This window comes from Engystomops pustulosus, chromosome 11 (genome assembly GCF_040894005.1).
Source record: "Engystomops pustulosus chromosome 11, aEngPut4.maternal, whole genome shotgun sequence".
NCBI classification, from domain to species: Eukaryota; Metazoa; Chordata; class Amphibia; order Anura; family Leptodactylidae; genus Engystomops; species Engystomops pustulosus.
In genome coordinates, this window is record NC_092421.1 from 82,311,879 (window position 1) to 82,333,285 (window position 21,407).

The 21,407-nt window shown below is 44.8% G+C and overlaps 1 protein-coding gene across 6 annotated transcripts in view; it reads right to left on the reverse strand.

Moving 5' to 3' along the window:
• The window catches only part of MGMT (O-6-methylguanine-DNA methyltransferase), a 292,365-nt gene extending 282,002 nt beyond the window's left edge, over positions 1 to 10,363 (reverse strand). For 2 of the 6 annotated variants that reach the window (XM_072129981.1, XM_072129984.1), the window contains exons 1-2: positions 10,028 to 10,170; positions 1,727 to 1,776 (exon numbers count right to left, since the gene is read on the reverse strand). Coding sequence is in view for 1 of the 6 variants with exons in the window: in XM_072129978.1 (XP_071986079.1) it covers positions 1,727 to 1,776; positions 1,891 to 1,900 (60 nt within the window). In the remaining 5 variants the exon portion in view is untranslated. Of the gene's footprint in view, positions 1 to 1,726; positions 1,777 to 1,890; positions 1,916 to 10,027; positions 10,171 to 10,224 lie in introns of those variants that run through there. The other 4 variants (XM_072129983.1, XM_072129980.1, XM_072129982.1 and 1 more) reach the window with 4 other exon arrangements.
• Positions 10,364 to 21,407: the final 11,044 nt, after the last annotated feature.

Genomic DNA, 21,407 nt, shown 5'->3' on the forward strand with positions numbered 1-21,407 from the left:
AAGTTATAGATATCGTCTCTCGAGGCGGCGTTCTCACAAGGCCACATAAATATTTGTCTCCTCGCTGAACTTTACACACTGTCCGACAAGAAATAAAAATTACACAAAGTTAAATTGAATATAAATATGATGATATTAATCACCCACTTACTGATCGCTGGCTGCAAAAAGAGCAGAAAACTAATTGGTTGGAAAATAAATATTCTGTTATTTGCCATTGTGCTTGGGGGCTGCGAAAATGTAAGAATGTTAAAAAGGAAAAAAAAAATATATAAAAAGTATCTAAAAAATTTTTTAAAAAACTTATCACAAAGGCAACAATAAATAATTTTTTTATCCAATTTTTTTTCTTCAAAATAAAAGAAATACAATAGGGGTGTTGCTACAGTCCACGTGGTAAGATGCACCACATCTTTTCTATGCCACATCAAAAAGAAAAAGGCTAAAAATACTGATGACCTATCCCATCGATGGGTCATTGATTTCAGATTGGTGGGTCTGACACCCAGTATCCCCATGATCAGGTCAAACACCGACCCACCCAGCTGCTGTCTATGACCCCTCACACCCCCATTTTGCATGGAGATGCCACATGCCAGGAGTTGAGCCTATTTCAGGGCTTCTAGATCAGAAAACTGGCGCACAAGCTCTAAAAAATGCCCCAAGGAGTGCCGCCTTCTACGTGGAATAGCAGCAACAAACTAATCATGAACCGGTCATGCACAATCCGCGAGTCACATACTTGCCCCAGTCCTCTGGTTTAGCCCTAATAGGCATTAAACGGAGTGTCAAGACAGAGACACAACCTACAGCTACATCTATCAGAGAGAACTCGATCAGAGGGGGTCACAGGGGTTTCACCCCAATTAATTCAATTTTATCCACCTAGATTTTATTATGATTTGCATTCAAAACTATTTAGGACAGACCCAACCACTAGGGACAACACACATTAGGATTATTATATATAAAATCCTCCCTGCACTAGAAGTGTAGACATCTCCAGATTTGTTGAGCCAAGAGGAAGAGAAGGAAGGACCAATCTGTAGGTCCTGTCCCTATACCTCCAATGGGGCACATTTACTTACCCGGCCCGTTCGCAATCCGCCGGAGTTCACCATCTTCTTCCTGTTGCTTGTAAGTGCGTGGCTATGCGACAATTTTTTTTTAAAAATACCACGGTTTTTCTGAATCCGTCGAGTTTTCCCGACGCCACCCGGTTTCTATCACATGCAAGCCGGCGCCGTTGCGTGCGCCAAATCCCGGGCAATTCGGTGCAAATCAAAATCGACGGGAAACCTGACGAAAGTGCGCGATTCGGACCCTTAGTAAATGAGCCCCACTGCGTCCATGCACCTCCACTGCGTCCATGCACCTCCACTGCGTCACCATATCCCTCCACTGCGTCCATGCACCTCCACGAATGATAATGGATAATACATCATTAGATAATGCAGCATCAGTGGCTGCACCTATAGGTGCCTTTAAGAAGAGCTTTTTAATATACAGAATATCTTTTCTGCAAAAGACAGATGTGCAGTGGAAAAAATAAGTCCGGTGACGCCTATTACCGGCCGTGTCAGAGATAGTACAATTTATACAGCAGCATCAATCATGTCAAGATGCGACTTAAACAGCAGCAGCCGGTCACCCGGGAATACCCCATCGCGTTATGCGGAGAATATACACAGCACCTGAAGGGGGCGACCTCCTCACTGCAACTTACTTTCAATAGGGGTCCGAAAGCCGCGATCGTAGTCGATGATGAAGCTCTGCCTGCAAACAGATGGAAAAGAAAGTGTAAATTATAAGAACTGTCAGTGTATGATAAGCCGACCGCAGCCCAAACATCATCCCCGGAACTCGTCAATGTTATCGCCCCACATATACCTAATGTCATGCATTAGAAAAATGGGCTTGGGGCTTCAGTGCAGCCAATATCTAACACAGAAGAGGAGATTTCTCTCCAAATCTATTTTTTCCTCAAGCAAAAACAGGAATTGGAGAGTTCAGCGGGTCATCTATCATCTGTAATGAGTCATAATCAACAGATGAAGCATCGCTGAAGTCCCCTCTCATCACCGAGGCGGCAGAACTTTGATCTGCGGGATAATCATCTACTGTAAGACATAACGGAGCCGGGAACAACACGGCAGATAAATAAACAGCGCCGTAATGGGGGAGATGATCACAGCACCAGCCCTTCCGAGGAGAACTCACATTTACTTAAAGGGGAAGATCAGGTCAAGATATGCCACCTTTATCCTCTATTCCCTGGATATCATCCATTAGTGCTGGTTATATATGGCAAGACTATTATTGTGCTTTTGGAATTGGCAATTGGTGAAGTAGGAAACAAAAACATTGGACGAGGTTAAAACTTTTGTAGTGGGGTCCATTGTTTACGGGTGAATTGTTCGGTTATTGAGGGTACATATGGGTGAAGCAGATGTCGCTGAGCACATATTGTCAGAATCGGATTTCCGAGATGCTACAATGTGTCATCTGTGCTTATAGGTAGGTACTAAAGTAAATTTGACAATTGAGACCTAGTCATACGATTTTTGGGTGTCCATTTGCTGAGACCTTCACTGGTTACTAGAACCCATAGTCAAGTGATAAATATTTTTAGTGGGGATAAAAAAAAAAAACAAGCAAAAAATAAAAACACTCCACCGTGCAGGGCCGGCGCCAGCACTGGGCATACGCGGGCAAGTGCCAGGGCCCAGAGCTGCAGAGGGGCCCACATAAGGCTGTATGTAAGGAATCCATGGGGGTGAGGAGACTATATCTTATCAATCCATAAGGGGTGATGGGGGCTTTATATAAAATAACCATGAGGGGGCTGTTTGGTATAATTAACCAGGGAATATTTTTGGGAACAGGTGAATTTTTAATGCCACCTATGTAAGTTCACAGCAAAGGGGTCCACTCAGGCTGTGAGTGGACCCCAGGGGTGACTAAAAGCTGGAGCCGACCCTGCCACCATGAACCCTCAGCAGGCATGAAACCAAGTGCAGGTCTGAATGGAGATGAGGTTTAGTGGCTTAATCGCCCTGAAATATCTCTGTCATGGGCAATTAAAGGGGTTGTACCAAGTAGGTAAAGAATAGGGGATAACAAGCTGATTTGTGAGTCTGATTGATGGGACCCCCAATAAGGAGAACGTAACCCCCAGCAATCTAGAGAATGGAGGTTCCCTTGTCAATAAATGATGTATCGGCAGGTCAAGGATGTGTCCTGCTGTTCCTTTCAGTAGAACAGGAGTGTCGGATATTGCAGAGCACAGCATGTGCATACACCAGACCTATAGCACATGCTCCATGAAGCCGCTTCGCTGGATGACTGTAAAGGTGCCAGGAGCTGCCGGTCAAGGTAAGAATAATTCTTATTTTAGTTTTTTGGGGAACCGAGATGACAGAGGAGGATTTGAGACTCTAAACAGAAGGACCTGACTCTGGTATAATGCCTCAAATTGTCCTGAAAAGTTCCCTTCAAAGCCTTGTTCACACAAAGATTTTTGCAACCGATTTTCCACCAGACGAGGCAAATCCACATAAAACGACTTGTTACCCATTAAAATAAATTCTGCTTGGGGACAAAAGAAAAACCTGCTCTATATCGGGGTGGGAAGACGGCGCTTAGCATATAGAGCATTTCCATCAACACCTGAGACAGAGAAGCCATCAGGCATCGGACTCTGATATTCCAGTAACAATGAAAGCCAAAGTAGAGTCATGGAGTGACCCAAACCCAATGGACCCCATGATAGTGGCCGCCATAAAACAAACCCTAAAATGATAGAACATAACAGTGGAAATATTAGCCCTGGTGTGAACTTCGGCCATAATAACTGTGGATAAAGTTCCATTTTTAGTCCCAAGTCATAGCAATGGATAAAGCACGAATTTGTAATCGGTACGTAACGCCACAACGAGCCACGTGCGCCATTACCGTGTAGGAAGACGAGCAGGTATAAACCTCTGAACGGCTTGAGGTTTTCTTCACGTTATGCTTGCTTCATACCTCCTCAGAGACTGTATGCAAATAATACAAAGTGCCCACATTTCATACCCCATTAGTTTATCAACATTTCCGCATCAACTACAGGGCAGCGGCGGCGAGTCGGTGCTTTCATATTCGCGCTGACCTGATATGCAAGTCTAAGTGACAAAATAACCCTTTCCGAGACTCCGCTGCATGGAAAAAGGAGCAGTGAAGGATGCACGGATCTGTCATACAGTCGATGCTTAAGCCTGATTTCTGTCACTGTAACATAATGTATTACGCCGAGCACCAGGACACAACATCCCCGGGTTGCGATGATCAATGGCGATGGGTGGGAGCTAACAGCAGCTGCTCCTCAACTACAAAGAGGCCCAAGTGATCAGAAAAGTAATTACATGTAACAGACGAAGAGAGAAAACAATAGAAAGATACGGAGACGGCTTATTAATGGCGAGCGACGACTCAAATTGGAAACTTTGGTTGAGACTGGATGGAGCGTGTTTGTTGTTGATGCTAAGATACCGGCACATCCCTGGGGGATACGGGGCCCAGGAGGGAAGCTTATTATCTACATAACCTCATGTATTTATACCCTGGATAGGGAGGGGGTTGTTGACAACTACAAAGCAGTTTTTTTTTATAAAATTAAAGAAATAAAAACAGACTTGACTCCGAGGCAGAGTGTAAAGGGGGTCTTCTGTCTCCGAAATCCCACCGCAAGCAAAACCGACGTTTTGTAGGGCAAGTTATACCTTTCCTGTTTCCCAATGATCAGTTATTGTAGAAAAAAATGAAGTTTTTATCTTTATGCAAATGAGCTGCTCAGGGGCGGAGCTGTGCACGGCAATGTGCTAGATTTGTGTGCGTCTATTTTTTACATTTTTTTTTTACAATATTCAGCACCAATCTACAACAGAAAACAACTGCAACAACAATTCTGACCATACAAAGCTGCAGACAGTGTTGGGTAATGGCCCTGGAGATCTGTGTAATTATACCTTTGTTTGAGTTGCCAGTAACAACAGGACTTTGAAATGCATTTATATACAAGGATTGTAGCTGGACTTTGAGCACTGGGGCAGTCTCGTCACACTGCTGTATTCTCTAATCTCTGCATTCAAACTGCTCCACAGTCCCATCACTGGCTGATATTGTTCATACTCCGAAGCAAAGGGGCAATGCTGTCTTCAGGTAACATCTCATACCCCTGAGCTCCAAGTCCAGCTACAAACATGGAATATAAATGCAGTCCTGTTGCGACTGACATACCCAAAAGTATCCACAAACATAAAGTAGGTAAGGAGCAGAACATGGAAAATATAGCAATGGTGGGTGCCTGTCCTCAGAAGGCTGGTCCAAGCCTTACCAGAACAAAATACAAAAGATCTCCAGGTCTGATACCAAACACTGTGTAGCTTTATATTGTCAATTCCGTTGACCTTAAGATCACCTACTCCAAAACGGAAATTATTATTAGGATTGAGTAGAATTAATTCATATTCCAGGATTGTTGATTTATGAAGTGCACTGGGGGCATGTCCTCACACTGCTGTGCTCCGTAGGCCCTCCCACTCTGCAAAAGCTGTAGCATTCTTCTGGTTACATACTACAGCGGTCATGTACAGCAGAGGGGAACTAGTGCAATGCAGAGAGCTCAATGCACAGCAGTGTGAGGATATGCCCCCAGTGTACTCTAAATCTTACAACATAAATACATCTTTACAGCCTTCTCCATTCGAGAAGGGACATGGACCACCATTAGACGGACACTTGTCAATCCTGTGTTATGATGGGTCCAGTGGTCAATCTGCAGAGGTTTTCCAAGAATAAGTCATTTTATAGTTAATCTTTCAGGGTGTGACAGCTGCCCCCCTGTCAATATCCTCTGCCTCATAACGCTTTCAACCCAACCGTATGGAGCCCTGGAGACCATGGGGGACAAACACAGTGATAGGATGCCGGTTCACCCACATCGGTATCAGAGAATTCGGGGAACCAAGGAGGAGGGGAAACCTCCTGGTCTGCCGCTTACCATGACTCCCTCTCCTCATTTTGGTCTTATTTTTGTACCCTCTCACTTGTTCTGAAAACTCAGAACCCTCTACTGGAAGGATGAGGACAACTGGAGACTGAAAGGTGAAGAAGGAAGAAAGCAGCGGCGGTCTACACCAAGCCAACCAAAGGGTCAAATATAGTAAAGAGTATATTTGCTTGAAACCCCCAAATTGTGGCTGCACTAGGAACCAAGCAGGCAACCACATCTAGAGGAACTGCGTCTGCAGTTTTGCCATCAGGCCGATCCACTACAGAGGGAGTCATCTGCCACCAATCAACCACCAATGATCCATCCTGGTATCACAGTACTGGTCATGTATAGAACTTTGGGTTTTCATTGCCTCCTGAAGGTTAGACTCAAAAATTTGATGGACCCCTAAATCCTAAGGAATCCAAAGGAAAATAATAGTGTGAATGGAACCCAAGAGTTAAGTGGGTTCCGTCTATCACTGGCCTCGCTGTACAGGCCGGCGGATGGTCTGATACAGAAAACTGCTGATTCAGCACTGTAGAAATAAACCAGAATGGGTATCGCATGTACAGTGCATTAGGCAGCGCCCTGAACAGCAATGTTTCCTGCCAAATATACGGCCGTTTGTATTACTTTATCTGACAAACAAACTGGCCTCGTAAGAGTGATCGAGGGAAAGTATCTATAAAACCGGAATAAAGGCAGAACGCCGCTGTTTAGCATGAAATTTTGCAGGACGCAGCAACTTTGCTTAACCATTTCACGAGAAAAAGGAAAAAAATAAAACCTCAGACGTGTCTTTTGTTTCTCTGCAGAAAAAAAAAACGCAACTTAATCCATCATTATTACGTCTCGTGTGTACATTACCACTAATGCATCTTAGTCAACGTGATTGATGGGACATTTGCCTAAACACATCAACAAATATTTAATATTCAATGGGTTTCTCAGACCTTACAAAATGCAAAAAGTCTTGTAACCCAACAAAAAACTTACATTTACACAGTTGCCATAAATTATGGAATAGATTGGAGCCCATGAGGAGTCAGTACCAAGGTATATAGGGGGGTCTGAGACCCCTTAAAGCATTATTCCCTATCCTGCATAAGCTTTCGGATCAGTTAGGGTCTGACTACCGACCTCCGCACTCCCTTAGGCACTGAATGGAGCAGTAAGCTCAACATGATGCACCATCACCTGGGAGAACCGGAATCTCTGCCCTCATGATCATTTGGATAAGGGGATTTCCATGAACTCTGAAATGGGGATGGGACAGCAAAGAAAGGCACAACCTGCTCCCGTGTCCCTTCGTTACTTCCGATCTTCCATGCCAGAGACAGAAGTTCCAGGAATCACTGGACCGGCTTCAGCCATTGTGAGGCCTACTTGGAATACAGCATGTCACTTTTTGTGACATAGAGGCTATTGCATTGGACAGGGGTCAAGAGAGGCTATGCATTGGTCGGAGGTCCCCTGAATTCCCTTGTCACGGCCTAAGTCCTGAAGACCAGAAGTTATGGGGCATTGGAGGAACGAGAGCGCGGATAGTGTGCGGGTCCTTTTTTTTGCCCTTCTATGGCCACTGCTATCCATATGGTAACCTAACCCTATGCCTGAGGCATCAATACCTCGCGAGTTAAACACGTAGGAGCGAGAGGCTAGGACGATGCATGGAGGCAAAAGATAGATGACTGAGGGTTAGGTGTTAGGGTGATAGCACACGTTCAGATTTTCAGATGAAGTTTTTGAAGCCAAAAGCAGGTGTGGATCATAATGGGTGAGACAAATAATTGAAAGGTGCTGCTCCTCCTCCTACTTTTACTCACCCCAAGGCTGGCGCCACACGTAGCGCTTTGTCTGCGCTTGCAAACGCAGACAAAGTCGCGCCCACCGGGGCGGGCCTTAGCCCGATCGCATCGGCGTTTCTATGCGTTTCGATCTGAGTTGGACCTGGATAGTGAACATTTATAAACGCATTGCAAATGCCACGTGTGACCACACCCTGAGGGTGATGTCACACATGGAGTTTTTAGGCCGATTTTGGGACGCTTTTAGTTAGTGCGTAAAAAACGCCACGCGTGGCCACACCCGAAGGGTACATTCAGATGGCCATGACGAGGAGGTGTGAGCACTCTCCATCCCTCCATAGGCAGACGAGCAGCTGCAACTCAGTGACGGTGCAGTGACCGCGTGCTCACCACGCAGTCACTGGAAGCCACAGAGATCTAGGGGGGCCAGGATCTGGTCACAAATCATGCCACCAGATAACGGCCCCCCATAACAGCCTTCTGAATGAGCCCTATGGGTGCGCTCACACGTAGCATTAATGAATGTGTTTTGAAACACAACCACTGTAAAAAGGAGACTTGCCCAATGACATTGCTGTTAACATTTGTTTTGTAAATGCAAATCTTAACACGTGTTAATATTGCATTATGGGTTGTGTTTAGTAATTGTTAATAGCAATGTAATATAGCAAGTCTCATCTTTACAGCTCTCGTATTGAGTTTCAAAACGCATGCATTAACGCCACGTGTGAGCGCACCGCATGTGTTCTCGCATGTTTACCTTGTCTATGGTCGTTTTAATAATTTTTTTTTCGGGAGGTTTAAGCAGCTGTGAAAACATTACCTGCCAGAAATTAAGAAGAACGGATTTAAACCAGCCAAACGCAACAAGAACGCACCGTGTGACCGCACCCTAGCGCTGCATAACAAGTGCAACGAGGGTGTGCCTCAGCCCAATCTCACTAGTATTTCCACTGCAAATGCAGAAGGGTCCCACGTTTACAAGCACAATGCTAGCGCGATGGGGGTGCGCCTCGGACCCCCATTGCGCTAGCATTGCGCTTATAAATGCGTGACCGCACCCGAAGCGGTACTACTTTACTGATCCAACTCTGAGGGCGCATTCACACGTGGCGCTTAGACGGATGCATTTTTATATGTTACATTGCTACTGTGGAAGAGTTTTTCTTCATTGCTGAAAGTGTAAGCAGCCGTGTAATGTTTACAGTTGCAGGAATGAAGAAAATGCATTGTAATTTAAAAAGCATGCGTTTCGACACATCTGAAATGCCACGTGTGAACGCAGCCTGAATTATATGTTCCCACCCATAAGGCCGCGGTCACACGTTCCGCTAGTGCACAGGGGGCAGGCCTTGGGCTGATCGCATATACGTTTCCAGAGAAAAGCATGCAATCGGGTTATCGAGGCCCGCCCCCTGTGCGCTAGTGGTGTATTGTGAACGTGTCGCTAGCGTAACGGGTGACCGCGGCCTAATGATCTGCAGCTGCTTTTGGTTTCTAAAACTGCATCTGAAAACCTGAATGTGTGAATGCGCCCTGACCCGTATCGCATTGATATAAGTGGGAGGGGCAGGCTGCGTTCCGGAGCAGGGAGGGGCATGGCCGCTGTACGCCTCAGGGCGCGTTCACACGTAGCGTTTTGACCTGCGTTTTCATTGCGTTTGAAACGCGTATACAACAGCTGAGGAGAGGTGATTTGCCTAACTACATCACTGTTAACGTTTCCGTTTACAAAACGCATCGTAAACACATGCGTTAACATTGCGTTTACAAACGTAAACGGTAATGTAATAAGGCAAATTACCTCACATCAGCTGCTGTATATGCGTTTCAAACGCAATGAAAACGCAACCAAAACGCAACGTGTGAACGCGCCCTCAGTTTCAGTTCCGCTTCCCGGTTGGATTCTGTTTCTAAACGCAACCGAACCAGAACCTGTGAACACAGACGTAGCATCCAGCTACATGTTTTGGGCCTCGCTGTGTGCAAACACCTTAAAAACCTTCCATACAGGTGCATGCGGGAAGCTGCATTACATAAATAGGCAGACACTAAAGAAATGCACAAAATAAATACAGAACAAATAAAATAAATGAAAAGACATAAGAATGGGTAACATAAAATCGCGGTGCTGCGTATATTATGCCTCAGACGGCATCAGGATGCGTCATTCTCATTATATTACCGCAAGGAGCAGCCCAGCTGGATGCGTTATTCTGTGTGTATTGCAGTATAGAGGTGTCACGTGTCTCCCTGTGACAGGAATGTGGCTGCCCGGGATGTATATATCACATAGGAGACGCTTCTCCTCACACACTTGTCATGAGGAGACCCCCGCGGTGTTCCCGCCATTTCCCCCCTCATATATATATATATATGTACCAGTCTCCACACTGCGGTCACGTCTCACCAGGAGGCAGCACGAGGTGCCGCGACTACAAGCCCCACAATGCACCGCGCGCCGCTGGCGATTATAACCCGCGCTATTACAGGACACTTCCTGCTCCCGGCCCCGGGGTGATAGCGGGGGCAGAGGTAGAGGGGTAGAGGAAATTACATGTCACAGGAGGAATACATGGAAATACAGTGGACTCTCAGAAGTTATTGTGTCGTTTTATGGGCCACCGCAGCATAATCTCCATTCTTTCATTTTTTATAAATCTTTTCCGTATGTGTTATAGTATGACATTATGTATACTAAATGTATTGTACTGTGACATCACTGTGTGTATCATCCCTGTACTGTGACATCACTGTGTGTATTATCTCTGTACTGTGGCATCACTGTGTGTATCATCCCTGTACTGTGACATCACTGTGTGTATTATCCCTGTACTGTGACATCACTGTGTGTATTATCCCTGTACTGTGACATCACTGTGTGTATTATCCCTGTACTGTGACATCACTGTGTGTATTATCCCCTGTACTGTGACATCACTGTGTGTATTATCCCTGTACTGTGACATCGCTGTGTGTATTATCCCTGTACTGTGGCATCACTGTGTGTATTATCCCTGTACTGTGACATCACTGTGTGTATTATCCCCTGTACTGTGACATCACTGTGTGTATTATCCCTGTACTGTGACATCACTGTGTGTATTATCCCTGTACTGTGACATCACTGTGTGTATTATCCCCTGTACTGTGACATCACTGTGTGTATTATCCCTGTACTGTGACATCGCTGTGTGTATTATCCCTGTACTGTGGCATCACTGTATGTATTATCTCTGTACTGTGACGTCACTGTGTGTATTATCCCTGTGCTGTGACGTCACTGTGTGTATTATCCCTGTACTGTGACATCACTGTGTGTATTATCCCCTGTACTGTGACATCGCTGTGTGTATTATCCCTGTACTGTGACATCGCTGTGTGTATTATCCCCTGTACTGTGACATCGCTGTGTGTATTATCCCCTGTACTGTGACATCGCTGTGTGTATTATCCCTGTACTGTGACATCGCTGTGTGTATTATCCCCTGTACTGTGACATCGCTGTGTGTATTATCTCTGTACTGTGACATCGCTGTGTGTATTATCCCCTGTACTGTGACATCGCTGTGTGTATTGCCCCTGTACTGTGACATCACTGTGTGTATTATCCCTGTACTGTGACATCACTGTGTGTATTATCCCTGTACTGTGACATCACTGTGTGTATTATCTCTGTTCTGTGACATCGCTGTGTGTATTATCCCCTGTACTGTGACATCACTGTGTGTATATTATCCCTGTACTGTGACATCACTGTGTGTATTATCCCTGTTCTGTGACATCACTGTGTGTATTATCCCTGTACTGTGACATCGCTGTGTGTATTATCCCTGTACTGTGACATCACTGTGTGTATTATCCCTGTGCTGTGACATCACTGTGTGTATATTATCCCTGTACTGTGACATCACTGTGTGTATTATCCCTGTACTGTGACATCACTGTGTATATTATCCCTGTACTGTGACATCGCTGTGTGTATTATCCTGTACTGTGACATCACTGTGTGTATTGCCCCTGTACTGTGACATCACTGTGTGTATTAGCCCCTGTACTGTGACATCACTGTGTGTATTATCCCCTGTACTGTGACATCACTGTGTGTATTATCCCTGTACTGTGACATCGCTGTGTGTATTACCCCTGTACTGTGACATCGCTGTGTGTATTATCCCTGTACTGTGACATCACTGTGTGTATTATCCCCTGTACTGTGACATCGCTGTGTGTATTATCCCTGTACTGTGACATCGCTGTGTGTATTATCCCCTGTACTGTGACGTCACTGTGTTACAAAGCTCCATTGTCACTGCAGCTTAAAGGGAATACATGATCCTTTGGGTTGCTGTGTTTGGACCCTGGAAAACTCATTTAAAGGGATTTTCCACTGAAAAGTTATACAGTTTTCCAATATGCTTTCTATATCGGTTCTTTGCTCTTTTATATATCTCTGTTGCTCTCATTCTATAGGACGCTTCATTGTTTACTGCTCATGTGATGTCACACAGGTGCACGGCTCGATATATCCCAGGTCATGTGATGTCACACAGGTGCACAGCTCCTTATATCCATGGTCATGTGATGTCACACAGGTGCACAGCTCCTTATATCCATGGTCATGTGATGTCACACAGGTGCACGGCTCCTTATATCCATGGTCATGTGATGTCACACAGGTGCACGGCTCCTTATATCCCTTGTCATGTGATGTCACACAGGTGCACGGCTCGTTATATCCCTGGTCATGTGATGTCACACAGGTGCACGGCTCGTTATATCCCTTGGTAAAACCTTGAGGAAGTGATACAAAATATTGTATTTTCATTATAAAAACAATAAAAAGTTTTTCCAGTAAGAGGACAGCCCGTTTATCCTTTTTATCTCATACTCTGTAGTACTCGGCATCACCCGGGATAGTAAATAATTTCTCTAAACTATAGCGGAATAGAATGGGGCAGTAATATCTGTAAGTGAAAGTATATAAAACCCTCAGAATCAACAAATACTTAAAATTTTTTAGGAAGCAGTGCAACTATCCCGAAATTGTTCCTCCTCTTGCCTATAAACTCAGGCTCAGCTACACATACAGTATGAGTGAGGGGGAGTGAGGGAGCTGATATCTCTTCAGCAAGTCACACAGCCAACATCTCTCAACTCGCGTATTCCCACGTTTGTCATTAATTCTCTTCAGCGATTCACACAGAGCCAACGTCCCTCTCAACTTCCTCTTTCCCCCTCCCTCAGAAATTCTCTTCAGTGAAGCACACACAGCAAAGATCTCTCTAAACTCCCTCATCCCCAGGAATTCTTCTCAGTAAAGCACATAAGCAAGATCTCTCTCAACTTCCTCATTCCCCTCCCTCAGGAATTCTCTTCACAGCCTATATCTCTCTCAACCCCCTCTTCTTCAGGAATTTTCAGCAAAGTTCACACACAGCCAACATCTCTACCAACCCCCTCTCCTTCAGGAATTCTCCTCAGCAAAGTATACACACAGTCAACATCTCTCTCAACTCCCTCATTCCCTCTTCCTCAGGAATTCTCAGCAAAGCACATATCCAAGATCTCTCTCAACTTCCTCATTCCCCCTCCCTCAGAAATTCTCTTCAGTGAAGCACACACAGCAAAGATCTCTCTAAACTCCCTCATCCCCAGGAATTCTTCTCAGTAAAGCACATAACCAACATCTCTCTCAACTTCCTCATTCCCCTCCCTCGGAAATTCTCTTCACAGTCAATATCTCTCTCAACCCCCTCTTCTTCAGGAATTTTCATCAAAATACACACACAGCCAACATCTCTACGAACTTCCTCAACCCCCTCTCCTCCAGGAATTCTCCTCAGCAAAGTACACCCAGCCAACATTTATCACAACTCCCTCATTTCCCCTCCCTCAGGGATTCTCTTCAGCGAGTCACGCAGTCAACATATCTCTCAATGATTATTTTTTGGCAAAAAAATTGGAAAGTGTGGGGTGAAACGTTCGATTCTAAGTAGAGTCTATGACATTCCCTGACTGTTTGGTGATTGTAAATGCGACGATGTAGATTCCTTTACCGGTCATAGATACAAACACACATATGTATAGATACATATATTCATAGATACAAACACACATATGTATAGATACATATATTCATAGATACAAACACACATATGTATAGATACATATATTCATAGATACAAACACACATATGTATTAGATACAAAAAGAAAATGTTACAAAAAGTCACATTCAAAATACAATTAAATACAGTCCATAAAGTGTTAAATATGCTTCTTAGACACAATTTTGAAACAAACAATCTTCACCAACATTCTTCTTCTTATGTTGTTATGGTAACCACATAATTGACGGGTCTTTGTTTCAATATAAAGTCCCTCCGGCCCGGCCTGTAATTATAAAATATACTCGAAATAACCCAAAATTATCTTTCCGATGCCCTCATTTCCAATGCGATCGATACCCGTGCCTCTCCACCTGGCCGTTATGACAGGAGGTATTATTGCTTGTGTCTACATTAACATGTTTATACAGTCCCAGCTACAGGCCACAATAATTATCCCAATCTAATCGCCCTCCGCGAATCCATCACGTAACCAACCGATGCTAATCGCGTCAGCTGCCGCGCTATACGGCTCTGCACATAATAAACTAATATATGCTATAGCATTTTACTTCTGCTATCGATTTCACAGATGTACAGAATCCGTCTTTACTAATTATATTACCAAATGACCCCTAAGGGTTAATCATATTCCAGAGGCTCCTTTTTTTTGGGAGAAATTAAGTCGTCATGGCTGCGCTGCGTAGAGAAATAACGCATAATCGAATCATCACACGTTCAGCCCTATTAAATAAGCATGGAGAAGAGCCATATAGAGAGATTACAGGATAATGTATGGGCAAAATATGGAGCTAATAATCCAGGGGTCAGGGCCGGAGGTAGCATCGGGGTTTATGAGGAAACTGACACCGAGGGATTGTCTACATGTTCTTGTTTCTGTGTGTATTATGGTGGAGATGGTTATAGGCCTTATTTATAGGTGATGACTATGGCAGTCGGGGGTTAAGATATTTTGCCTTAAATAAAAGGATTGTATGTTAGTATACAATATAGTCAGCTCCTCCTGCTCTATAGCACACTGCCTCCAGCAGGACAATACTGTATGTATAATCTCCTCAGTTGACACACTGTATTTATATAAGACACAATTTACAATCTGCTTTGCTTCTTCTGCTCTATAACATGCTGCCTGCAGATATGACACTATGTACAATCTGCTTTGCTTCTTCTGCTCTATAACATGCTGCCTGCAGATATGACACTATGTACAATCTGCTCAGCTCCTCCTGCTCTATAACATGCTGCCTGCAGATAGGACACTATGTACAATCTGCTCAGCTCCTCCTGCTCTATAACATGCTGCCTGTGGATAGGACACTATGTACAATATACTCAGCTCCTCCTGCTCTATAACATGTCACCTGCAGGTAGGCACTATGTACAATCTGCTCAGCTCCTCCTGCTCTATAACATGCTGTCTGCAGATAGGACACTATATACAATCTGCTCAGCTCCTCCTGTTCTATAACATGCTGGCTTCAGATAGGACACTAAGTGCAATCTGCTCAGCTCCACCTGCTCTGTAACATGCTGCCTGCAGATAGGACACTATATGCAATGTGTTCAGCTCCTCCTGCTCTATAACATACTGCCTGCAGATAGGACACTATGTGCAATCTTCTTAGCTCCTCCTTCTCTATAACATGCTGCCTGCAGATAGGACACTATATACAATCTGCTCAGCTCCTCCTGCTTTATAACATTCTGCCTGCAGATAGGACACTATGTAGAATCTGCTCAGTTCCTCCTGCTTTATAACATGCTGTCTGCAGATAGGACACTATGTAGAATCTGCTCAGCTCCTCCTGCTCTATAACATGCTGCCTGCAGATAGGACACTATGTAGAATCTGCTCAGCTCCTACTGCTCTAAAACATACTGCCTGCAGATAGGACACTATGTACAATCTGCTCAGCTCCCCCTTCTCTATAATACACTGCAGATAGGACACTGCATCATTGTCAGTATTGGTCTCTTTTATTGCGCTAATTGCCAGGTATTCATAACCCCTTTAACCCAATCAAGCCCGGGCGGCCTATTCTATAAACACTGCAGAGGAGTCTGAGCGCTGCATCAGCACATTATACGGCTCTAGCTCAGGATCAGAAGTTGATAAGTGTTTAGCAGGTAAATCAGACGCGTGAGTGCACACAACATATGGACTGTTACATCATAGTTAAAGGTGAACCTACCCTTTAATACATGAATGAAGCCGCGCTCACTATTCTTATGCCTTTGACAGAGAGATGAAACATTAAGAAAAGAAATATGTGCAAAGCCTTTTATCACAAGGTGACCCGTTCTCATGAGTCGCTTCGTCCTTTCAACATTTACATCTAATTGTCTCATTGTCTTTGTTCTGAGCTTTTCTCCAACACAAATCTTCCCCTTTAATACGTCCATGTGTCAGTGTGTGTTGTCTTGTTTTCTCCTCTTGTACGGCTTTTATTATCTCTTTGTGATCTTTTTGGCTTCTGTATAGAAAGTTTCTTTCTGTTCTTTGTCTCCCTTTTTTTTTTTTTAACAAGTTTGTATTTTTTTCGAGCCCTGCAGAATGAAATGGGATTAAGAAAGTCATTTAAAATAAACCACATAGTTTCACATTAGTACTTTGATTACTGAAAAGAAAGCGGCAGTCATGTCATTACCCTAAATGTGGCTTTGATGCACTAGTGCAGAAAAGCTGATTCGAGGGAATGTCGTATCGGGGGGAGAGAAGTTTGCAAACTTTACACTTTAAGAGTTTATTATGAGACAAAGTATCAGGGCCGGGACAAACATGGTGAAATCTCTGCGGGTTATCCGCAGTGATTTACACTGGCAATATAGTGGAGATAACAGTTCCTGATACCACACAGGCTGCCAAAATGTACATTATGGGTTAAGAATATGTAGAATGTAATTTATAGTTCTGGATTTTAAGGGGGATTTATCGCAGTATATTGATACATACTACAAACCATGACTGTTCAGAGGCGGGAATTGCATTTAACCCCGCCCTCTGCACCGCTTAGGCGGGGAGGGGGTGGTGCCGAGTTGTGGAGTGGGCGGCATAGGGCCGGTATACGCCCTGCCTGTGCACTGGCTATAGGAGCAGGATATAGTGCTTTATAGTGGTCGTCTAACCCAGTGATTTTCAACCTTTTTTGAGCCGCGGCACACTTTTTATACTTAGAAAATCCTGGGGCACACCACCAATCAAAATAGCACAAAATGACACTAAAGCATTCATAAAAGGCCTCCTTTTACTAATAAAAAACCCCTAGCGGCCTCCCTTTACTAATAAAAAACTCTAGCGGCCTCCCTTTACTAAAAAAAACTTTTAGCGGCCTCCCTTTACTAATTAAAAGACCCTAGCGGCCTCCCTTTACTAATTAAGAGCCCCTAGCGGCCTCCCTTTACTAATTAAGAGCCCCTAGCGGCCTCCCTTTACTAATTAAGAGCCCCTAGCGGCCTCCCTTTACTAATTAAGAGCCCCTCGCGGCCTCCCTTTACTAATTAAGAGCCCCTCGCGGCCTCCCTTTACTAATTAAGAGCCCCTTGCGGCCTCCCTTTACTAATTAAAAGGCCCTAGAGGCGCCCCTTTACTAATTAAAAGGCCCTAGAGGCCTCCCTTAACTAATAAAAAGCCCCAGCCTCCCTTTACTAATAATAAAAAAAAGACCCTAGCTGCCTTCCCTATACAAATAATAACCCTATATACTTACCCTTGATGTCTACTTCCGTGTACCTTCACTCCTAATGGCGATCTGCCCATCTTCTGTAGCTCCTGCCCCGCACGCCTCTGGTCACGTGACTTACGCGACCTGACGTCAGGTCGCGTCAGTCACGTGACATGGGCCGCGCTGGGGGGCTCATGGTCAACCTTAGCATTGTAAAAGTGGAATTCTGCTTTTTTTCCCCCCTTTCCCCTTTTGTGGCAGTGGGATTTAGACACAGATTTAGGCTTTCCATGTACTACACATGTAGTTCAGAGGCTCCAAACAGTGGTACCGCGGACCATTGTCTCAGGCTTGTTGGTAATCGGCATGTGAGCGCCGATGCGCCACAATCCGATCGCGTGCGCCAAAATCCCGGGGCAATTCAGGTACAATCGGCGCAAATCGGAAATATTCGGGTAACACGTCGGGAAAACGCGAATCGGGCCCTTAGTAAATGACCCCCAATGTTTACAATGGGGCACAATGACTAAGGGCTTTGCGCAAGTTTTTTTGTCTGACTTTGCACATTCTTTCTAGTGTACACTGCTTGTACATGGATATAAGAAGCGTCCGCGCTACATTTGTGTCACATGCGACCCTTTTGCGGCGCAGCTGCACTAGTCATCATGTGACACAAATTAGGGGGCGTTCTGGTGTACCACAAAAAGTTATAGGTGTACCAAAAAAGGTGGTGTCCTCTGTTAGGCAAGTGCAGGGGGTGCCAGATTCATGTGTAGTGTAGTTTGCACCCAAAATGGTAACATTGATACCGCTATCACGTGCTGCAAAAAGTAACAGCTACGTACAATGAATTATGAGAAAGTTATTAGCGTCAGAAGGTGGCGAAACAAAGAAAAAATCTTTTGTACCAAAGGTTTTACATTTTTTTAGATCTTTCAAAGCCCAATAGAACCTTAATATAGTTGATATCTTTGTGAACGTAGCAACACAAAAAATTAAGGGGAGGTGTAATTTGGAGCGCACAGTGAAATCTCACAGCAGAGTGGTGCAAATGTGTTTTACCGTCAATTTTACTGCATTTGGAATTTTTTCTGCTTCTCCGGACACAGTATGGAATATTAAATATCGCCACTAGGAAGTACGACTTTTGTTATGCAGAAAACAATCCTCATGCACATAAATATAAAAGAGTTATGGAGTTAAAAATGGAAACCTTAAAAAGGCTCAGTTTTATTACAGGCTCCACTTTACCATATTTACCATGTTAACCCTAACACACCTTTTTTATACTTTGATGTATGGAGCTGGACATTTTCTTTGCTATCAGTTTGTAAAATGTTCAATCACTTTTTATTGAAATATTTGTGTGTGTTGAAATCTGCACTGTGGGTGCTCTGACAGGAGGTTTGTTGGTAAAAGTAAATCTGCATCAATACAAAATGCAGTCCTTTGAAAACCCACAACATCCAGCAGCTCATTCAACTGCTTGGAGTTGTAGTCCTTCAGCTAACTGCAATTTTGTATGAATGTAGATTTACTTATCAGGGTGTACAGACTGTAGATATGTGTGTGAATGTAATGCACATTTACCTATTTTTCCTATAAGGGCAGCAGAGCAGCAGCAGCTCCTCCAGTCTTCTCTGAGGTCCCGCCGCTGCGTACTTCAGGCGGGGCCACTTTATGAAGAGCAGACTGACACTTCAGCAGCTGCTTTTCCATTGGTGGCCGCTGCTGGCTGTCAGGAACAGGAGGAGGGCCCACAGTGACGTTCAGTGGGCCCATACCCTGTATTCAGGGAGACATGTGGCTGGAGTTCATGTGGCAGCAGCACAGTCACACAGCAGGGCTGAGGTGCTGCTCGTGCAGTGAGGAGTACATGTGAGTGGTTACTCCTCACTGCTCGAGCGCTGCTGCGGGGAGAGCAGAGACCTGGTTCCGGCTCAGTGAATCTGTCTCTCGCTCCCCCCACGAAGTTCACCTCCCCCTCCTATAGCTCAATAAATGTGCCTGCTCGCTTGTACTTCAAGCGATCTAGGTAGCAGGCACATATGGACTTGTGCAGATGCCTGGCAGGAGGCACTGCATATCGCAGTCTAATCAGTGGGCGGAGCCAACAGGCGTCGGGGCCCAAACCGGCACCCCGGCGGGCCAGTCCGCCTCTGGGCGCTGCGGCACAGCTGCACAGGGGCACCATAGTTCGGGGAACTTTCCCCGCGGCACACAGGTTGAAAATCACTGGTCTAACCCACCTCCCCACAGCTCGAATCATCAATCTGTTCCTCTGCATAGATCTGTAGACATCACCAGGAAGACCCTTATTTAGAATTAGGTGCAGAGGTACTTATCCTGCTCGAGGTGACAGTTCTATAACATGCTGGCTTCAGATAGGACACTAATTGCAATCTGCTCAGCTCCACCTGCTCTATAACATGCTGCCTGCAGATAGGACACTATATGCAATGTGCTCAGCTCCTCCTACTCTATAACATGCTGCCTGCAGATAGGACACTATATACAATCTTCTCAGCTCCTCCTTCTCTATAACATGTCGCCTGCAGATAGGACACTATATACAATCTGCTCAGCTCCTGCTTTATAACATGCTGCCTGCAGATAGGACACTATATGCAATGTGCTCAGCTCCTCCTGCTCTATAACATGCTGCCTGCAGATAGGACACTATATACAATCTTCTCAGCTCCTCCTTCTCTATAACATGTCGCCTGCAGATAGGACACTATATACAATCTGCTCAGCTCCTGCTTTATAACATGCTGCCTGCAGATAGGACACTATGTACAATCTGCTCAGCTCCTCCTGCTCTATAACATGCTGCCTGCAGTTAGGACACTATGTAGAATCTGCTCAGCTCCTACTGCTCTAAAACATACTGCCTGCGGATAGGACACTATATACAATCTGCTCAGCTCCTCCTGTTCTATAACATGCTGCCTGCAGATAGGACATTATGTACAATCTGCATAGCTCCTCCTGCTTTATAACATGCTGCCTGCAGATAGGACACTATGTACAATCTGCTCAGCTCCTCCTGCTCTATAACATGCTGCCTGCGGATAGGACACTATATACAATCTGCTCAGCTCCTCCTGTTCTATAACATGCTGCCTGCAGATGGGACACTATGTACAATCCTCTCAGCTCCTCCTTCTCTATAACATGTCGCCTGCAGATAGGACACTATATACAATCTGCTCAGCTCCTCCTGTTCTATAACATGCTGCCTGCAGAGGTACTTATCCTGCTCGAGGTGATGGTTCCAGCGTTGTTCCTATCATAGGCTACGGTCACACGTACCATTTTGACTCCATTTAGAAACGGCATCAAAGCTCACGGCCCAATCACATATATGTTTTTATGGAAATGTGTGTGATCGGTAACCAGAATTGCATTGTTTGATTGGACCATGCACTTTGTTTCAGTTTCTAAGAGTTACAGCGATCCGTTTTGACCGCAGCCTCATGGGCACCAATACTCATGGGTGGACCAATCCATGGCTTCAGGGGGCCCGGGTGATGTCACTTGCTCTACGTTGGAAGATCCCTGTGATTGGCTGCAGCAGGTCCCATCACGGCCAACACTGGAACCAGGAGACACTTTACGGGAAAATAACACATTCAGATTTCTAGTAAAATCTCTGCCTTCATTTTGTTGTAGAGCGAGTCATTCCTTATCCCTAACAAACTTTTCCTTTATTATTTCCTGAAAGTGGCTGCATATAGTACAAGTTTTTCTTTGTCTTCAGATCTATTTTT